At 37.8% G+C, this 21,083-nt stretch overlaps 1 protein-coding gene across 1 annotated transcript in view; it reads left to right on the top strand.

The window, feature by feature from the left end:
• Nucleotides 1–21,083, top strand: part of ctnna2 (catenin (cadherin-associated protein), alpha 2) — a 505,838-nt gene that overhangs the window by 387,560 nt on the left and 97,195 nt on the right. The window contains exon 8 of the mRNA XM_084395004.1: nt 16,761–16,841. Coding sequence (XP_084251130.1) covers nt 16,761–16,841 — 81 coding nt within the window. The remainder of the gene's footprint in view (nt 1–16,760; nt 16,842–21,083) is intronic.

Below are 21,083 nucleotides of genomic sequence, written 5' to 3'. Positions count from 1 at the left end.
TCATAATAAACAAGATTTGTGTGTAATTATATGCAATATGTAATTTTTACACACACTATATAAACTACCTTCCAAAATTTAGCTGGGATCGGTAATATTTTACATATTTTTCAAGGTCTTTTAATGAATAGATGTTTCAGAAGTACTGGATTTATGTGAAATAGAAATCTTTTGTAACATTTTAAATGGCTTTACTGTCACTTTTGATCAATTTAATGCATCATTGCTGAATACAAGTATTGATTTAAACAAAACAAAGTCTTACTGACCCAAAACATTGAAAAATTGTATTACTTTGGTTGCACATTATTTTACAGTAAGTCTACTTACAGCATTCTAACCTAAGAAAGTACTGAACAATACAAGGTAACTACATGGGTTAAGGTTAGTTGTAAGGGTAGGTTCAGGGTTAGTACCTAGTTATTACACAGTTATTGTACTGTTTTATGTTGTTGTTGTTGTTTTTTAGAGCAGTATTTATGTTTGATCTTAAGTAGGGTTGAAGAACTACAGTGAAGCTGCTGACTAATGCAGTTAAGTTAGTAGCTCACTACTATTAGTCAGTTACCCCTCCAAACACTGTGAAGTAGTGCAGTCTGTATGCAATGTGCATTTCCTACAGTTGTTTGTGGAAGAGAAGAAAAAGAAGGAGAGGATAAATGAAGTTAGTGAGAGGAGAAAAAAGGTGAGCCGCAAGCTGTAAACTAATAGAAGGAGCCTGTCTGATTTGTCTGATGCGGTGGTGGGAATTGATATTTCCTGCAAGCCTCAGGGGCTCGAGTGGAAATTCCTCCTCTGAGCCGCATCGTTCCCACTCCATCACCCTGATCCATAACTCAGAAGAAAAAATGAAATGAGAGAGGAAGCGTCAGGGGAGAATGAACTGATGAAATGGGATTATGTCCGTGTATTAAGAGCAGTTCCTTAAAGGGATGCAGCGGCTCCCCTTGAGTCCTGGCGTCGGAGTCGGGACGAATTTTGTGTGCGTTTAAATGCAAGGCTGCGTACGGTATCGCAGTGTTGGATCCACCAGACATGAGAGACATGCAAATGTGAGGGTAGTGGAGCCAGAGGACTTATGAGTGTTGTGTATGGGCATAAGAATATTTGTAAGACAGAAAGAGCAGTGGACAGATAGAGATGAAAGCTAAGTGTTCAATTCACTTACGTAATAATTTGAGGGTAAATAAACGTAATGCTTACTTGACAATTCCACATTACTTTTTTTTTTTTTTTTTTTATTATTATTAAGCATGATGTTTATTTACGTAATAATTTTAAGGCAACAGGCTTTCCTATTTTTTTTTTTTTTAAGTTAAGTCAACTGATCACTTTTTACAGTGCAAGTACATAAAAGTAGTATTGTTGTTGGTGGTGAAGTACATAATTAATGAAATTATCTCATCATTTACTCACCCGCCATGCCATTCCAGATGTATATTACTTTCTGAATTCAGAAATTCTGATTTTTTTTTTTTTTTTTTTAAATAATCAATCTCTGTGAATCCAAGTGTAAGGGACCTCCAGCATTGATGCTTCAAAAACTGTCAAAAATCAATGTTTTCTGAAAATTTCTTGCATGTAGAAAAAAAAAAAAAACCTTTCTTTTAACTATGAACCATTGCTTCCAATCAATGGTACAGTAATACGTAGGTTCATGAGTTCACGCTTGGCTTAAATGCCAGCACGCTGTGTGACGTGAGCGTGTTTTCGAGCTGAAAAAATATAAGTTCACCGCTTAAAAAAGATGTATTATTTTTCTAATGTCATATACATCTGGGATGGCATGAGGTGAGTAAATAATGAAAGACTTTTTGAACTGTCCCTTTAACAATGACCTTTTTAGTTGTTTTTGATTATAGAACAATTTACATTTGTTATTAGGTACTAATCTTTTGAATTAATAGACAAATGTAAATAATAAATTATACTTTATACTTTGTAGTTTGCAAATGTTTCTCCAATAAGATAAATATATACACACACTGCTGTTCAAAAGTTTGGGGTTTGTATTTATATATTTTTGTCTTGTATGCTCACCAAGGATGCATGTATCCTTTTTTTATTTACATTTTTTTAAATACACTAAAAACTGTAATTTTGTGAAATATTAAGATTTAAAATCACTGTCAAGTTGTAATATATTTTAAAATGTAATTTAATACTGTAATGCAAAGCTGAATTTTCAGGATCATTACTCCAGTCTTCAGTGTCACATGATCCTTCAGAAATCATTCTAATATGCTGATTTCTTATTATCATCAATGTTGAAAACGATTTTGCGGGTATTAACATGCCTAAGACTTTTGCACAGTACTGTATATATGTGTATATATATATATATATATATATATACTGTATATATAAATCAGAAACCTATCAGAAAATCATTGCAAACCAAATCTCTTGAATATCATCAGACATTGTAAGGATATAATCCAATAAAACTTCACAAATTGCATCCTTTGAAAATACACTTGAAAAGAGGGTAATCCAGCCATCTTTGACATACTGTTCAATATATGATGTGGGACTCACTAATCCTAATCCCGCACAGAAGGACAGACAATATGGGAATTGTGTTACCACTGGAGTGTGTTAAAGACAGAGAGAAAATTGTTGCCTTGTTTTCTCAATGTGTTGCTCATGTCACTGACCTGGTTCACCAAGCCCTGTGTGCCAAAAATAGTATCCCGTTGTTTCTGACAAATAGTTCTTTTCGGGCCTTCCACCACAATCTCCAAACATAGCAGCATTCGCAGACTACTTATTTCTCATCCCTCTTAACCTTTCTCATTCATTAGTGTAGGTCTTTGTTTCCCCGTACACTCATTCTCATTGACCTCCCTCCCTTTCTCTCTCTCTCTCCCTCTCTAGCTTTCCTAAACACCCACTTGCCATTCAGTTCATGCTTCCTCAGACTGCATGGCTGCTGTGTGCTCCGCTCAGCAGCAGGAATAGACAATCAGTTTTGTGTTGGCCTAATAACTCTTCCTTCTCCTCCTCCTTTTCTCCGGCCTCAGATTTCGTAGTGCGGCCCCTCCCCGCCACCATGCATCAAGCCATGTCTATTTTTAAACGTCTGCATTACACCACATTATGATCCCCGGTAAGTGTCCTGTCTTTTCAGGGGACCATCAAAAATGAACACATCCATCAAGCAGTCACATTTAATTTGTTTTGCAAACTCCTCGATGCTCAGGAGACTTTAGCTCAAAAGGACAGTTGTAAATGTATTTTCCAGGTACGCTGTCCTCTTGTATTTTTTGTACAGTCAAAGCAGATTGATGCTGTTGTTGATTTGATGCATTACAAAAGCAGTAATCTATTTTGTAGCTTAGCTAGCCTGGATGCCAGCCGAACTTAGCCCCGCCCACAACATTTTTGGTCAGGAAGTTCGGTCTGGACTTGATCCGTTGTGGAGCAACTATGCTCGAACCAGAGCTGTTCGGACCAATCAAATTGTCAGGGTGGGCTTTATACGATGATGGACAGATGATCAACAGTAACGTAATTATCCACGTCACCAAAGAGCGCTTGGGTTGAATTCGTTTACAACAAAGATGACTGCCGCTGGAGAATTGAGATGTGTAGATTCCGCCATCGCGTCTGTTAATAAAAGATATCGACAGCGCATTCATTTTAAAAGAGGAACAGAGAACCGCGATCAAGGCATTTGTTGATCGGAAAGATGAATGAAGAACATACGTCACTTACTCCGTTGCTCTGATTGGTTGTTGTTCTATCTAATTGAGTGCAGAGGCATTTTCTTTCCTGGTTCAGTTGAAACACGCCCCATAATCACAGCCCAATGAAGCAGTATCAGACTCAAATCTGAGTATGACGTCGTCAGGCTATAGCTTAGCGCTAGTCTAGTAAACATTATTTGCTGGACAGATGCTGAATCTACTGCATTTGTTTGCAGTATAAAATACAAACTTTATTTGATTTTTGTTTAGTCATTTTTTGTATGCAATCGCAAGCCAAGATTGACTTTGTTTTTTACTTTATATACAAAGAACTACATACTGTAATTAGTTTGCAAATATTTGCAAGTTACTATTCTATAAAAATCTCAGTAATGCAATAATAACTGTCCCCCTTTCTTCCGTGTTATTTTATTTTTCTGTCCCATCTCCATTACACACTACCATTCAAAAGTCTGCTCACTATGGCTGCATTTATTTGATCAAAAATACAGTAAAAGTAAACATACAATACAATTTTGAATTATTATTACAATTTAAAAAAAAAAAAACGTTTTAATAAAAATATTTAATTTATGTCTGCAGTCGTCAGTGTATGTTCCTCAGTGACAGTTGTGCTTTTGCCTAAATCATGTCTAAATCATCATATGTAGCCACTGACATTTGCCCATCATGTAGTGATTACAGATGTAGCCGATGATGGGAAGTATTCATTGTGCGATCTGTCTTACAAACCCACACACACTCTGCACAGTTGTCCCTTACCCACTCACACTCATCAAGTCAGAGCTGAGGTATAATTACACCTAAATACCCTTATTAAAATCATCTTTTCATCGCAGGACTTCAACTCATGCATTGGAAGACTCGCTCTTATGAAATCAGTGATTACGTCTGATAATACACACAAGACAATGAGGGTGCTGTTGTGCTTTGCCTCCTCAAACAGCTGCTCTGTGACAGTTTTGCTTTAAGCAGAAGGCTGAAACTATCGTCACCTCCATCGATTTTGCTCTCAATGTTGAAATCACAATATTCTCACTATTCTGCACCTCACGGCAATGCTTTACACAGCCCTATGAATTACAGCTCTGCAGCTGAACGGATCTTAATTATGATCTGACTTCCTATTATGTAGAGTAAACTTAGCATCTCTCTCTCTCTCTCTCTCTCTCTCTGGTGTTTGAGTGGATGCTAACACACAGAGCTGGCTAGTGATTGCGTCTCACATTTAACAAGGGGCTAGTATTTATTTCAACTCATTCATCTGACAGTAAGATGATGAAGAAGAAAAAAACCTGTATCACAAATCTTTGCAATCTTTCTACATGTCAACTAACTCACATTAGAGTATTTGTAGACTGTTAGGTGTTAGGGTTTGTGGTAGTAGAATAAGTCAACATGTATTTGCAGAGTTATTTGCAGGGGGGGAGTGGTATTATCGTCGCTTCATAACATTAAGTTTTAACCACTGTAGTCACATTGACTATTTTAATGATGTCTTTACTACCTTTCTGGGCCTTGAAAGTTGCAATTACGTTGCTGTCTTTTGAGGGATCAGAAAGCTCTCGGATTTCATCAAAAATATCTTCATTTGTGTTCCAAAGATGAACAAAGGTCATCCGGGTTTGGAACGACACGAGGGTGAGTAATTAATGACAGAATTTCCATTTCTGGGTGAACTAATCCTTTAAGCAGTCAGTCTACTAATACTCTAACGAGAGTTAGTTGACATGTAGTTGCAAAGTTACTTCGTAAAATGGCTAAAGTGGGCCATCAAAATAAAGTGTTACCCTCATTGAACTACATTTCATTAAATTGGATTTGTCATAAATCATAACAAAACCTGCTTGCCATTTGATTTTGTATTTCTTATTTAAACAAGAAGGTGAAGATCATGTCACAGCCTTTGAAAACTTCAATCTATGTTAATCTAGAGAGAATTTTACCAGACAAAAGCATCGATGTGTTTGTGAGTCATGTTATATATATATATATATATATATATATATATATATATATATATACATATATATATATTAGGGGTGGGGGAAAAAATTGATTCTTAGATGAATCGCGATGCGGACGTGGACGATTCTGAATCGATTCACAAATGTCAAAAATCGATTTTCTAAAAACACTTTTTTTTTTTCTAATAACGTAATACTGACGGAACGCAAAAGGCAGAACTCTAAAGCGGACGTGCAGTGTGCAGACAGTCTGTGGCGTGCACATAACAGAGACTCGGCACTCTCTTCGTTAAAAGCTAACGTATGGAAAATTGTCAATTTCTTTGTGACCTATTTAGTATTTTTTATATGAGAGCTGCTTTCTGTATTGTTTAGTTTTCACATCAATATGCTGTAAACCGATCTGTTATACGTACGTTATACTGCCCTCCACAGTGACAGTGTGTATCAGTGCAATGCCAGTCACAAAAAGTTACATTTTGACTGTGCTCTCTGCAGATGTTCATTCACTTTTTTTGTATAAGCTGTTTTTGATTGTGGTATACAGCAAACATTTCAAGTTATAACTCTTTATTATTAAGTTGTGTATAAAAGCAACTTTGTATGTTACTAATTATTCAGAATATGCGTAAGTCCACAAGCATTATATGAGAGCTAATGGTACATCATTCTATATATTTGAACGAAAACTGTTTGTGATTTTGCTACAGCAAAATCTTTTTTTTTTCTTTTTTTTTTGTCTGAAGGATTATATTGTTCATTGAAAATAACAGGATGATGTTGGTTAGAAGTCTATTATTAAATGCTAGAGATTCAGAATATGCTGAAGTTTGTAATCATTTACTACAAGTAAGCTGCTAGTACAGGCACACATTTATTTTCCTCTTGGTTCTTTGCAATGGTGGGACATATGCTGGCGAATGTAACCTTACAGTTAACTTGCCAAATCACTTCCATTTGTTTTATTAATAAATATAATATAGTAAGTATTGGAAGTAAATTCAAATTATGGGTCATCATAAATACTTTGCTTTAAAAGTACCAAGTAGTAAAAAAAAAAAAAAAAAAGATGCATCGATAATTGTTACCCTCTGAATCATAATCGAATCGAATCGTGAGGTGCCTAGAGATTCCCACCCCTAATATATATATATATACACTCACCTAAAGGATTATTAGGAACACCTTTTCAATTTCTCATTAATGCAATTATCTAATCAACCAATCACATGGCAGTTGCTTCAATGCATTTAGGGGTGTGGTCCTGGTCAAGACAATCTCCTGAACTACAAACTGAATGTCAGAATGGGAAAGAAAGGGTGATTTAAGCAATTTTGAGCGTGGCATGGTTGTTGGTGCCAGACGGGCCGGTCTGAGTATTTCACAATCTGCTCAGTTACTGGGATTTTCACGCACAACCATTTCTTGGGTTTACAAAGAATGGTGTGAAAAGGGAAAAACATCCAGTATGCAGCAGTCCTGTGGGCGAAAATGCCTTGTTGATGCTAGAGGTCAGAGGAGAATGGGCCGACTGATTCAAGCTGATAGAAGAGCAACTTTGACTGAAATAACCACTCGTTACAACCGAGGTATGCAGCAAAGCATTTGTGAAGCCACAACACGCACAACCTTGAGGCGGATGGGCTACAACAGCAGAAGACCCCACCGGGTACCACTCATCTCCACTACAAATAGGAAAAAGAGGCTACAATTTGCACGAGCTCACCAAAATTGGACAGTTGAAGACTGGAAAAATGTTGCCTGGTCTGATGAGTCTCGATTCTGTTGAGACATTCAGATGGTAGAGTCAGAATTTGGCGTAAACAGAATGAGAACATGGATCCATCATGCCTTGTTACCACTGTGCAGGCTGGTGGTGGTGGTGTAATGGTGTGGGGGATGTTTTCTTGGCACACTTTAGGCCCCTTAGTGCCAATTGGGCATCGTTTAAATGCCACGGCCTACCTGAGCATTGTTTCTGACCATGTCCATCCCTTTATGACCACCATGTACCCATCCTCTGATGGCTACTTCCAGCAGGATAATGCACCATGTCACAAAGCTTGAATCATTTCAAATTGGTTTCTTGAACATGACAATGAGTTCACTGTACTAAAATGGCCCCCAGTCACCAGATCTCAACCCAATAGAGCATCTTAGGGGTGTGGTGGAACGGGAGCTTCGTGCCCTGGATGTGCATCCCACAAATCTCCATCAACTGCAAGATGCTATCCTATCAATATGGGCCAACATTTCTAAAGAATGCTTTCAGCACCTTGTTGAATTAATGCCACGTAGAATTAAGGCAGTTCTGAAGGCGAAAGGGGGTCAAACGCAGTATTAGTATGGTGTTTCTAATAATCCTTTAGGTGAGTGTATATATATATATATATATATATATATATATATATATATATATATATATATATATATATATATACAGTTTAATTACACTTGCATATACAAGGCTTTGAAGCTGCTAGACATGGACTGAAAGCTAAGCTTTGATATGATTCCATGAGTTAAGGTTCAGATGTCAGCTGCAGAGCTCATTCTTGGCCACCAGCAGCCAAGAGAGTGTGATTGAACTGTTCTCTGTAACAAGATACCATACTAGTAGAATGCTACAGGCTTGCGTGTCAGTGTGCTCATGAGCATTTGCTTTCCATCGGGTGCACACTGCTCCTGTCTAATTAACATTTGGCCCAAGGGCTATGTGTTTGTTGATCTTAACATGTAGCTGCATTTTCAAGTTAAAAGTATGCAAAGATGATATGGTAGCTTATAAAAGCTAAAAATATATATGGTTTTAACAGTTGAATTAACAGTTGAATTAATACTACACTGTGAGTAGCATTGTGTTATGTCTCCACTTCACAGATTTTAAAGAAGCGGATGGCTTTACTTGGGGCCCAGATAAACCTTCCCTCCTAGTGATAGGTAAATGACACATTAGCATTTGGCTCTGAAAACAATAGGGGGTTGAGTAACGATGCTGCAGCATCTTGGGCTGGGCTCTGCAGACGTAAGCAGCCTCCATCTAACACTCTCTTTTGGCACCAGATCAAAGTGAACAGAAATTTGAATCTGAAATTCAATCTTCAAATGTAAGTTTAAACAAATCTAATAAAAGAGATGGTTCAGCCAGAAATGAAAATCATGTCATCATGTACTCACACTGGTGTTGTTCCTACACTTTATGACTTCTGCAGACTAAAAAAAGGACATATTTTGAAGAATGTTTCAACTGTGTTTGTCCAGACTCTGTAAGTCAATGGGATCCAAAACAACATTGGACTGCTTTGACTTCATTGTGTGTACAAAATCGATCGATCGATCAATCAATCCATCAATCAATCAATCAATCAATCAATCAATCAATCAATCAATCAATCAATCAATCAATCAATCAATCAATCAATCAATCAATCAATCAATCAATCAATCCATCCATCCATCCATCCATCCATCCATCAATCCATCAATCCATCAATCAATCAATCAGTCAAGTACGGAATACATGCGTTTATTTTTTGGCTGAATTTAATTTTGAATTTCGAATTTGACTTTTGGCAAAAGTTTGATGCTGTCGTGTGAGAACAAGCAACAGCCGGCATTTTTCCTCCTCCCGAATGCCTCATATTCTTAATCTCCTCACGTAAATGATTCGATTTCGATGGCTTACGTTTCTTCCCACACCGCAGAAACCACCACAGGTTCATCAATGCCGTCAAAATTCCCCCAAAAATTTGTTTGTTTGTTGATCACAAAGTACAAAGTAGAAAACTAGGATGTCGGGTGTATTCAAAGTACCGCCGTTACTGTTTACAATGCGTGGGATGGTGCGCTGTGATTGGTTGAGCGGATGTATCGCATTCTGCAGAGAAGGGAGACTGGCATTTGTCGCGGTTTGGAAATAAAGGGAGAAAACATGACAGAATAGCACGGTGGATATCGCATTTTACGTCAAATTAAAAATTATTTTTCAATACCGACCAGATACACCTGATAAAGTCACACGGTTGAGTAGCTGATCAGTAGTAATTTATTTAATAAATGCAACTCATGTTGGCATGAGAACTAAAAAAATAAGTTGGAAGAGGTCCAGTTGGCTGTTCCTCTGCTATGCTGATATCAGCCGTCTTTTCCATGGTATCATGTATTTCACAGGAGTCTAACTGTGATTTGTGTACCTGAAAGGTGTGAAATGCACTTCTCTATGGGATGCCTTGGGAAGGTGAGAGTTAGATTGGATCCAAGCTTGTTTGCTCTTTCCTTTAAATTTTGAAAAGGACAATCGATGAGACATTGAGAACTTATTTAAATTCATCTGACTGGATTCAATATGAAAATCTGTATATGCTTATCTTTTCCATTTCTGAATACAAGCTACCATATTTTTAAACTATTAGAAATTTATAAAACTGAATAATTTAGATATATATTTTTGGAGTTGCTGGCGTACACTAAGAATTCAATATATTAAAATATCAAAGATTCAGAGTGAAAATATTCAGTAATATGAAATTGCATTTTATTTCAAGCATCATGCCTTTGATGGCTTTTGAAAGGCAGTTTCTGTTGATCTGATGCCGTAGCCTCAATTTCCTCCCAATCTCATTCTCCAAAGTAAATACAGTGTACGATGAGTGAATGCCTGCACACAAACCAATGCCAAATAATACTGTATGTGTAGTGGCGTCCAAAAGTCTGAGACCACAAGTGAAAAAGTATTTGAGACAGGCCAATTACATCTTCATTCTTTCTGCCTGTCTTCCATCTAGTAAAATGTTTGAGAGTGACGTGAAAAGCATATGTATATGTTCACGGTGAGTCTTCTGTGAGCCAGCATGCTCATCAAGTTTGACTTTGACTCTATGCATCTCCTGCTGTGTTGCAAGATGTCGATTACTCGTTCAAGGCCATCATGTGTGTCAGTGTATAAGGTGTGTGTATGTATCTGGCTTGCTGTGAATAAATGGTTACTTGAGCCTTGATATCTGTCCATTGTTCCTCAGTGTTCTCTCAGTTTCCCAGAAGACCATTGTAATATGGTGTGTAATACTATTTAAATTGGCATTTAAGTGGTGTGGGTTTGATAGCTGCATTCAGTGTGGAAAATGGTCTTTAAAGCATTCTTCTGGGGCATGCTTGTCTCCTACTCTTGATCGAAGCAATTTCTCCCCTTAATATGAAATAATGCTGTTTATAACTTGACTGACAAACACATAAGGAGTGACAAAACTTGTTACCTCTAATGTCCAAACAGGGAGCATAAGGCAACAACAAATCAACAGTTCTGTGTTGAGGTGAAATGCATTTGTATGCATTAAATTATGCATTACATGCTTTAAATTATTAATTAAATGGTTAAAAAAAAAGCAAAATACAAGCATTTCAGTGGTCTCAGATGTCCAGGTCCCATATATTGTGCTAGATTATGTTTATCCAGCAAATTTTAATTCAAAGAAAAAAAGAAAAATGGAATTTCATGTGACAAAATTCTAATTATTTTTGTTGTTAAACCCTTGCACGTATAAACACTTTATGTTAACTCTGTCCCTGCCATTGACGGAATTTCCTGTCATTTCTGAGGCAGTGTTTCCCCGCCATTGACAGACTTTTTTTGGTTGGGGGTGCTATTACTTATTTTCTGAATGAGTTACTTATTTTAAAAATGCTGGCGGGAAAACAGTTAATAAGCTCTTTGCAGCTATAACAATCTGTTTTGGAGCAGTTTTGTCTGTCATTATCTGTGTTAACAAATAAGTAACAATAACACTGAAGTTTGTAACCTTTAGACATGTCTTATCTAATAGTAATACAGCTAAATTAAAGCCAATGTTTGTATTGCTTTCTGACACCAAGATATATATGTTATCTCCAGATGCTGGTGCAATATATTTACCCTCACAGCTGCAAATGTATCGAAGTGGGGTTGAAAACTTTATTTGGAGTTGTGTACATCTCAAACTCTGGAAAGAAGCAGAGGAGTGCGAATTATAGTTTGGTCAAAAGTCTGAAACAATTCTGAAACTCACTTTTTAGTCCTCGTGTGTTTTTCCTTTTTACCTGTCCATGTCATCATTTCCATGAGAATCATACAGAGACTTCAAAGAGGGGAAATCCATTGAGTTGCCTCTGGGTACTTCTGTTTCCTTCTGATTTCAGCTGAAAGACGCAAATTCAATGGTATTCTGTAACAATTTAGTTGTGGCCTTACCATGGTTGGTTAAGAATTGGCTCCCTTTCAATTCAGACATTATAATTTGAAGTGAACCGTCCACACCCTACATAATGTTTAATTGAAATTTGAATTAGACTTACTGAATTACACTTAATTAGAAATTAAACTATATGTTTTGTTATATTCCCTCATATTTAGTATACATTTTGGAAAACACTTTATTTTAAGGTGACATAGTTACACGTTACTACATGTACTTATTATAGTGGTAACAGTCAATTATGCATAATTACAACTAACCCTAAACCAAACCCTAACTCTATAGTAAGTACATGTAGGTAATATTACTCAGTACTTATTTGATTAAGTACAATGTAACTACGTCACCTTAAAATGAAGTGTATCTTATGAAGTGTATTTTTTCTGTTCTTTTTTTGGTAACACTTTATTTCAAAAGTCCACTTTAGACTATAAGTAACTTTGCAACTGCATGTCAACTACCAGTCGTTTATAGAATTAGTAGACTGTCTTCTTAATATTTGCTAACACTATTTTGATAGCCTCGCAACAGACATATTACTAACTATAAGTAACTTTGCAACTACATGTCAACTTATTCTCCTAACCCTAACCCTAACCTAACAGTGAGTCTACTAATACTCTAATGAGAATTAGTTGACATGTAGTTGCAGAGTTGCTTATAGTTAGTAGAATGTCTAAAGTATACTTTAGAAGTAAAGTGTAACCCCATTTTTCTTTTTCAGGCTTTTTTGCTACTGAATTCATGCTTTAGAATAACTTTCTCTTTTTAATTACGCAACGCCTGCCATTTTCCTGACTATGAATTGTGCACCATCTGTTGCAAAGCCAGTAAACTTTATTTCTTCTAACAATCCTGAAGGCCGTCTTTGTGAGACACCCTTGTGTTAGAGTCACATACAGATGAATGCCTTGTCATTGTGCACTAGTAGAACAAAGGGAAATGTCTTTAGATAGCGTCTTGTTCTGTTAGGTTTGCTGATTCTGAATTCCGTGGAGATTTCCTTGCCTCTTCATCCATTTTAAGAATATTGATTGAACTAGCCAATCTAACGTGAGCCAGCTTGCACTGCCTGTGTATTAATAACATCTAGGCGGAACTGGAGGACGGTTGCTTGGCAACGTGGTCATTAATTTTGAGCAATCTCATAACACTCAGGCTGAATACAACTGTTTCTGCTGTTTCAACTGTTGCCTCTGATTTGCAATTCTCTGGTCAGATGCCTCGCCTTTAGTCAGCATTGATGCAAGAATCCATTTCAGTATACAATGATGGAAAAGGTAATTAAGTTAATTAATATATCCCATTTTTTGAATCAGATATCCTTTTTGAATCTTTTGTTGAATAATCTCTCTTTCGATCTCACTCTCTTTCTTCCAATTTCAATATCAAAGCACTTTATTGGCATGAGTGTTTCACATTCAGTATTCTCACGCAAGGAAAATAAAAATAATTAAGGAGGAAAATAAAATAAAAAAGTATATTATCACCCAAGTATATTCTCACCTAATTTGTCTCAAAGCAATGGTAAAGGTATCCACTTCTTTCTTTTTTTTCTTTTTTTTTCTCTCCAATAGATGAATGAGTGCCCTGGTTTGGAACTGATGTTTGTTGGATGTTTGTGAACTGATTTAGGGCTCTTCCCTTGGGTTTTAAGAGCTTTACGCTGTAATGTGTTAGAACAGCTTGGTTTCAGATTTGTGCAGAGCTGTCTTACTCTCTCTCTCTCTTTGCTGAAAGGTAGAGTGGGGTTAGTGCTTGGCCCCCTAATTGCGCTCCATGGTGCCAAAAAAAAAAAAAAAATGCTGCTTTTAAAGATACCATTTGAAATGGCAGCACCGGTAAAGGTTATGATGGCTTCAGTATTCAGTATTCATTCTGAGGGTCATCTCCCAAATGAAAGCAGATAGCCTAATTAACAGTCTGCTTTGAATATCAATTCATGCCAGGCAAAAAATAAAATAATAATCTTTGCACATGGATCATTATGTATCTAAAATAATGTCCATTCAGACTGATTCTGACCTTTAACCATTGTAAAAATACATTTTTATGTCACATTCTGCTTGCTTAATCTAAGTTGTCTTGGTTTTGGGTTTTCTATGTGATGGTTAATTTCACTGTTGATGAAAACATAATTTAAGTTACACATAAGTTGAATTTTATGTATTACCTTTAGGCTAATTTTATTTATTTATTTATTTATTTATTTTTCCATCCATCCATAGATGCATTTTTATATATAAAAAAAAATGTATAAAAAACACCACCACAGGAAAGAGAGATTCCGAGTGATTATTTTCATTATTTTTGGGCACTGTTCTTAATAAAACACTTTAAATAGATCCCATATGGCATCTTAAATGCCCCTGCATTGCACCATCATCTTGTCCTCTCATACACTTTTGTACACCGTTGTATCATTTTCTAGTAAATTCTTGCAGGCATTTAGCTGTTTCAGTCCTGCTGTCCATATTTAATAGTATACTGTTTGTGTTTGTATGGAGCCACAGCCTGCAGTCTTGCTGCTGAGAGAAAGAGAAAGAGAGAGAGAGAGAGAGAGAGGGACAGACATGGGACGTGTGTTGTCATCAACGGTGAGAGTTTCCTCTGACACTGACATACAGGAGCCAGCTGTGAGCTGTCTGGCAGATCGGACCTAGGGGAGACGGCCGCCACCGCTGCAAAATCTTTAATTACTCACTAACAAGAGGAACCGTCCTCGTTTCAACCTGAGCACATTTCACCCGCTCACTCTTGACAGGGGATAGTGAATCCTTTTTTTAGGACAACAGCCACTGGAACAATCAGACAGGAAACAAACAGGGGCATTCAGATTATATGGTGCATGACACTCCTAAACTAGTCAGTCGTAGCCAGACTTTTCCCTCACGGCATCAAGTCTAGTCCACATCACAGCTTATTCTGGCTAATAACTGCCTATTTAGTCAGAATGAGATAGTCTGAGCAACATATAAAGTGACCTTTTGTGTGGCCACTGGGGGCGGGGTTAATCTAAAAATGGATTATAGCACAACAGTTTTATATAAAACAATGAAAAATTCGGGGATTGTCTATAGACCTTGTGATTATTGTCCACCCAAACAAAGTCGTATGGTTTATTTCCCAGACCTTACTCAAAAACAAAGTGGAAATATGCAGCTCTGCTTGTTTACTTGCTACTAAGTGCCTCAAATATATATCTATTTTTTTTAAACAATTTGATGCCACTAACCTGACCAACTTTGGCAAATTCACTTATTTACTCTTTCTCTGAAGTGCTTTATGAATCAACGTGGTACCTTCTAAAGTTTCAGGCAGATTGATAAAGGATTGATAGAGAAATATTTGTGCCTTTATTTCAGGAAGTTGCGTAAAGTCAGCCAATCAGATTAGTCAGTGAATGTAGTTTCTATTGGAACTGTCTTTTTTTTCCCTTGGCTCCCTCTCTAAATCAAAGCTTAACTGCATGCCATAAGCATATTGTACCACACATCGAGTGTGTCATCTGGGGAGTTTAGTATTGTTAAGCACCTGTGAACTGATGATTTAGAAAGCATGACTCTGGTCAAATTTGTTAATTTCCCCTCTGCAGTTAAACTGTCAAAAGATTGAATGAGAGGGTTTGAGAGACAAAAATGCTATTGATTCATACTATGAATATAACAGAGAATTGTAGACACTCAACTCTGTAATCCTCCGAGCTGGAGTTAGTTTTATGTTAAGATTAAATTCATAGAGTATTGGTGAAAGAACATGCTAGTTGTGCAGCATTCAGAGTTGGTTGCAATTTTCAAATGGCTCCAGGCTATGGTGTCCTCTCGGCTTCATCAGATGGAGTTCTCTGCACCCCACAATGTGTCTTTTATATGGCTATAAAGGTTTAATCCCTGTCGTTTTAGGACTTGCCTGTGGCCAGCCATTTTTGTCGAGGAGAAATATAGCACAGAGGATTCTTTCATGTCAGTCTGTCTGCAAAATCTGCTACTGTGCTCAGTCTTTTTTATCGTTGGTCGTGTCCACTCTCTATTGTTACTTTATGAGGCACTTGCTTTATTCCCTGCTGTGTCTACATTTAGAGGCACTTACAGGCAAAGCTGGATTAGTACCCCCAGGTCCCCCTGGGCACTGAAGCTCAGGGCCCCCCCTTCCCTACCTGACAACTACACCCTCTAAAGGAGGCACCAGAATTTCAGTGGTGTTTTCGCAGAGATTTTAGCCGAAAACCACAGGGCGCGCTTCAAAATTTGAAGTGTCATCATAATCTCAGAAGTTAATCACTCTTATCTTATCAACGCGGAGACCCAGAGAGCTCAAATTCGGGTGAGGAGGTCTCACGGGGACCCTTGCTCAAACGCGAGAGTGGCGGGCCTCGGGGACGCCCCCTACCGGATTGCCGTTCGCTGGGACCCCCGACTTTGAACGGCTATAACTCGGGCTCGTGGATGGGCTCGTTCGAAAGGCCTCGTCCAGCACTACGATCGATTAGAGTTTGGGGAATATTGAGCGAGGGGCTTTCGAGATATACCTTTATAAATATAAGATATTTTCATTCACCTTTATATTTTTATATAAAATAAAAAAAAAACTCCTATCACGGTTCCAGGCACGTGCCCAGATTGTCCGTATGGTAGATCCGGGCCAGCTTACAGGGCTCAAGTTTCAAGGGGTTTCTAAAAACCTTCACCAAAACCCTACTTAAGGCCGACAACACTATTTTTAACTTAACACTTACAATCTCTCTTGATCTGTTTGGTACTCTTTCATGTTCTTCTTGTGTGAGCTAGTTGGATATGAAAAGGCAATATTACACAAGTAACACTATGTTTCTCAACCTTTCTCCCCTTTTATTGCAGACTGGAAGAAAAGAAAAAGGAGACCCGCTGAATTCAGCTATTGACAAGATGACCAAGAAGACCCGTGATCTTCGCAGACAGGTTAGTCAGTCTTCAGTCTGCTCTCTTTCTAGAAATAGGAACATAAAAGACTATTACCATTTCACTGAAAGGAAGAGACTCATTAGAGGTTTACAGCAGTGGTTCTGTCTTTCTTGTTTTTGTTTTTCTTGTTTTGTTTTCTATTCATTTCCCCTTTAAAAATGCTATCTATCTATGTATCTATCTATGATATATTTAACTTCATGCTATTTCATGTCATTTTCTTTTTCACAGATTTTTAATATATTTTTTACACTTTTCATTGTGTTTTGTGGAACACAAAATTAGATAAATAAGGGATGAGAGGATGGTGGTTGCAACTGTCAAGCTCCAAAAAGCACATCAAGGTATCATTAATGTTGTATATGACTTGTGCACTATATTGTAAGTCTGCTGAGGCCATATGATAATTCTGGGTGAGGAACAGAACGACATTTAAAGCCATTTTTCACTGAAGATCTTCCGCTTTGCTGTCCCTTTACAATAGCCAAACTTTGAGAACCGCTGGTTTACTCAATCGTGTTTCATAAAGGTTAATGCATCAACTATTAATACTTGTGTATTTGAACCCGCAGATTGCTTTAAACCATTAAATACAAACAGACAAACAAAATAATAAAAAAACTATATCGTAATACACAGCACTAGATATGTGTTCAAGAGGAAAAGTATTTTGAGAAAGGTTTAGACTTAAATAACACTTCCTCATGTTTCTGAACATCTGACTGTCATGCATAAGTGCATCAAACAGCAGTATGTCTCTAACTCAAGAAGCTGAGGTCCACGCACTTGACTTCAGCAATCAGCAGAGCTTAAAAGCTCTTTTGATGCATTTTCTCTCTGTCACCATGACAATGGAAGAAAGTGTCGAATCGGTCAGCACTGGTCTAAACCAAAAACACAGTCTAGAAATAAAAATTCAAGGTGTTAGACAGAGGGGCATTCACATCAGACTGAAATATAATTATCAGTCAAGTAGTTTTTGCTGTAAACTTAATAGAGAACGGACATTACATTATGCTATTATATGATAGTATTATATGACATTTGCATCAAGAAAATTAAGTATTTTGTCAGCTCATCCGTGTAAAGAACAAGGCTATAGATAAAGTTATTTCACTGATTAAGAGAAACATAGGTGCTCCTGTCAGCTTAGTTAGGGCAAGATTTTTGATAAATGGCTTCACAAATTTCACTCTGTTCCTCACACAAAGTTGTTGTATGTCTTTTGAAGACTTGACATACTTTTATGATTCATTTATGGTGTTTTTTGTCATTCTGAAGTTTGATAGCACCCACCGAATTTACTACTTTTTATGGAAAACAGCAGGTAGGATATGAGCAAATCATCTTTTGTGTTCTACGGAAGAAGAAAAGTCACATTCTATGTTTGGAATGGCATGAAGTGTAAATGGTGACAGAATTTTTATTTTGGGTAAACTATTCCTTTCATAAACTCACCAAATAACACATTCCGGTAAGGAAAAATTGGCCCAACACTCTAAACATCAATATGTCAGCTGTCAGAGAGCATACAATCACCATAGTCACCCTCTAATTTGTGAGACTTCACCACATTCTCTACGAGATTGTATTTTTATTTATTTTTTTCAGTTTTCTGAGATTGTTGTGTTTGAACTTTCCAAACTTGTTTTGTATTCTGAGAAAATAACATTGTTGCACAAATCTATTATAGTAGATGTTTTACCACTGCCTGTATTTTTTTATAGGGCTCTTACAAGCTTCGAATCGACTTCAATTTTTCTCTGTCTGCTGTCTTTGAGACATTGTTGTGTGGTTCTATTGGCCAATCACAATGTAATTTACCTGGCGTGTTTTTTTTTTCCCCTACACGCTTTCTCCCTGGTGCATTTTCTATGATTTGTTTATGCATATTTTAACACGGTAATTGTGTTCGGATCCACACCAAAACAACTGGACCAAGGTTGTCTGAAAGAGGTGTCTTGGCCGATTGAAAATGCACTCTGAAGCTGTTTGGTTGTGGTGAAAAAGATATCCGACCCAACGAACCAATCTATATCATAATTCATAATGGGTCATAAAAAGCAGCAGTGTCTGAATCTATAGGTGAGCACACTGGGTTACCCAGTTGAAAGCCAAAGAACGCCTCTTCATCTTAAACTGTTGCCTTGTGAAAGAAAATGCAACATTGTAACAATTTAAATGATGTTTTATTAACAAAGTTTGGGAGGAGCACGTTCAAATAATCAATCAATCAATCAATCAATCAATCAATCAATCAATCAACTCATCAAACAATTACCATGTCTACCCTATCAGCATGAGAGGAAGCATATATATATTCTCTGTCAACTCACCTAACTTCCTTGACAGTTTTCAGCATCCCTCCACCACCCCGACTCCTCACTCTTGGCTTGTTCTTTCACAGCCAGGAATACGGGGGGAGTACTCTGGGTTCGGGCCAAATACCGAGCCCGGAGCCCTCTCCTCGGACAGCACGCCAAATACGCATTTATTCTATCTGACTTATTTGTAAGTGTGAACTCGTGAACCCCCTGTTTCGGAACAAAACATACAATCTACAGGTTTGAAAATGCCCTTAGTCACAAGACATTCTCAACTGACTGGCTCTGTGGGGCCATGGGCGAGGATGGCAGATTTCAAATCTCACACTTCCGGGTGGTCCAGGATGAATATTAATGCTTACAGATAGCTTTCTCCAGGTATTATAGACCTCATTGGCCTGCTCCCTCTGAGAGAAGACCCTCTTCACCCCACATCACAGTAAATCCACAGAGAGAGCAACTACCATGGAATGGATGTTCGTTTTGAGCGGCCTGCTTTAATTACACACTTGGAGTTCAGGAGTGTGTTAGTGGGTGTATAAATCAACTGGCGCAGAGGTTAAAAAACAGTGCACACGCACACACACAGCTGGAGTTAGCTCATGAACGTTTGCCGTTTACCCTCCACACGATTTGTACAATCTTTTATAATTGGAAAACATCTTTAAAATCTTCCCCCTCCCTCCCCTTCACCATGACTGTAAATTTGAGGGTCGTTTTTTCAGACTCAGCAGTCGTACATCACCTTCCTCATTTCTACTCCTCTACGCTCCTTCCCCCCTTGCTGAACCAGGCAGCCGCCTTGTTCCCGCATCTTTTGTCACCCGCTTCGCTGGACCAATATTTGGAAAGCTGTAAACTTTCCCTGACACATGTATTGTAGTTATGTGTTGGTTGAGGGACCTGGTTGTTTACAGATTTCCCAGGCCAAGCAATTTTAATCCTCTTAAGACATTTATTTCATTATCTATCATGGTCTGAGGTTGGGCAAGATGTTTCCCTTATGGATACATGGAGGTTTTATGGTACAGTAAAGTGGTTTAAAGGAAATGGAAAGTGTTTGATAGCCCTGATTTAGCCCGGCTCACTCATCTCCGGGTAATTCAGACCGATCACTTCCTGTTTCCACTGCTGGTGGGCTCCATATGCTCTTGCATCTGATAAACCACCTCTCACCTTAGCAACATGTCACTAGAATCTCATCGCAAAACAAATTACATTTTAATCACTTTAATGGGGTTTGAGATCCCGAAAAAACTTGCCGAAGGATCAAGGAGGATTCTAAGGGAATTGCAGACCAAGCTGTTGATGTATCAGATGTGAAATCCATGCACATATGTTGGATGTTCTCATTCCGTATTTTAATTTCAGGCAGTGATCAACGGGCAGCAGTCGCCTGCTGTGTTTTTGCTGTTGTTTACCAACCCTGCAGTACAACAGCCATGGGCTTTATAACAGAAAAAAAAACAAAAAAACTAATGATTCAATCAAAATGACTTATTAGGGTTGTATTAGTTGATTGCGGGAAGATGATGCATTGAGGGGTTGAGGCTAACCAATGCACAACTCACCATGCAGAACACAAAACAACCCGATATTTGCATACATTTGCATGTGTGGATCTGGGTAGATATATGTGCTGATTTTGGCATGGTTTGTGTGTCTGTGTGTACGTGAGTAAATGCATATCTTTCTCATGGCACAGCCACAGAAGATATGAGATGCGAACCTCTGTGATCCGCTCAGGGCTTTTCAGGCCCCTCAGTCAAATGAATGGAGGCATCGCCATCTCATCAAATCAGTCTCAGCGGGGAAACATCCGAGTGTCTGTGGCAGCAGGCTTTGAGTTATTACTGTCTACCTGGCAAGAGGATATACCACCCCGACCAGTGCAAATCCTGTTCACGATCGCAAA

This window comes from Rutilus rutilus (assembly GCF_951802725.1).
Source record: "Rutilus rutilus genome assembly, chromosome: 2".
Taxonomy (NCBI): domain Eukaryota; kingdom Metazoa; phylum Chordata; class Actinopteri; order Cypriniformes; family Leuciscidae; genus Rutilus; species Rutilus rutilus.
The sequence above is the reverse complement of the archived record's forward strand: the minus strand, read 5'-3'. Positions and strand labels throughout refer to the sequence as shown.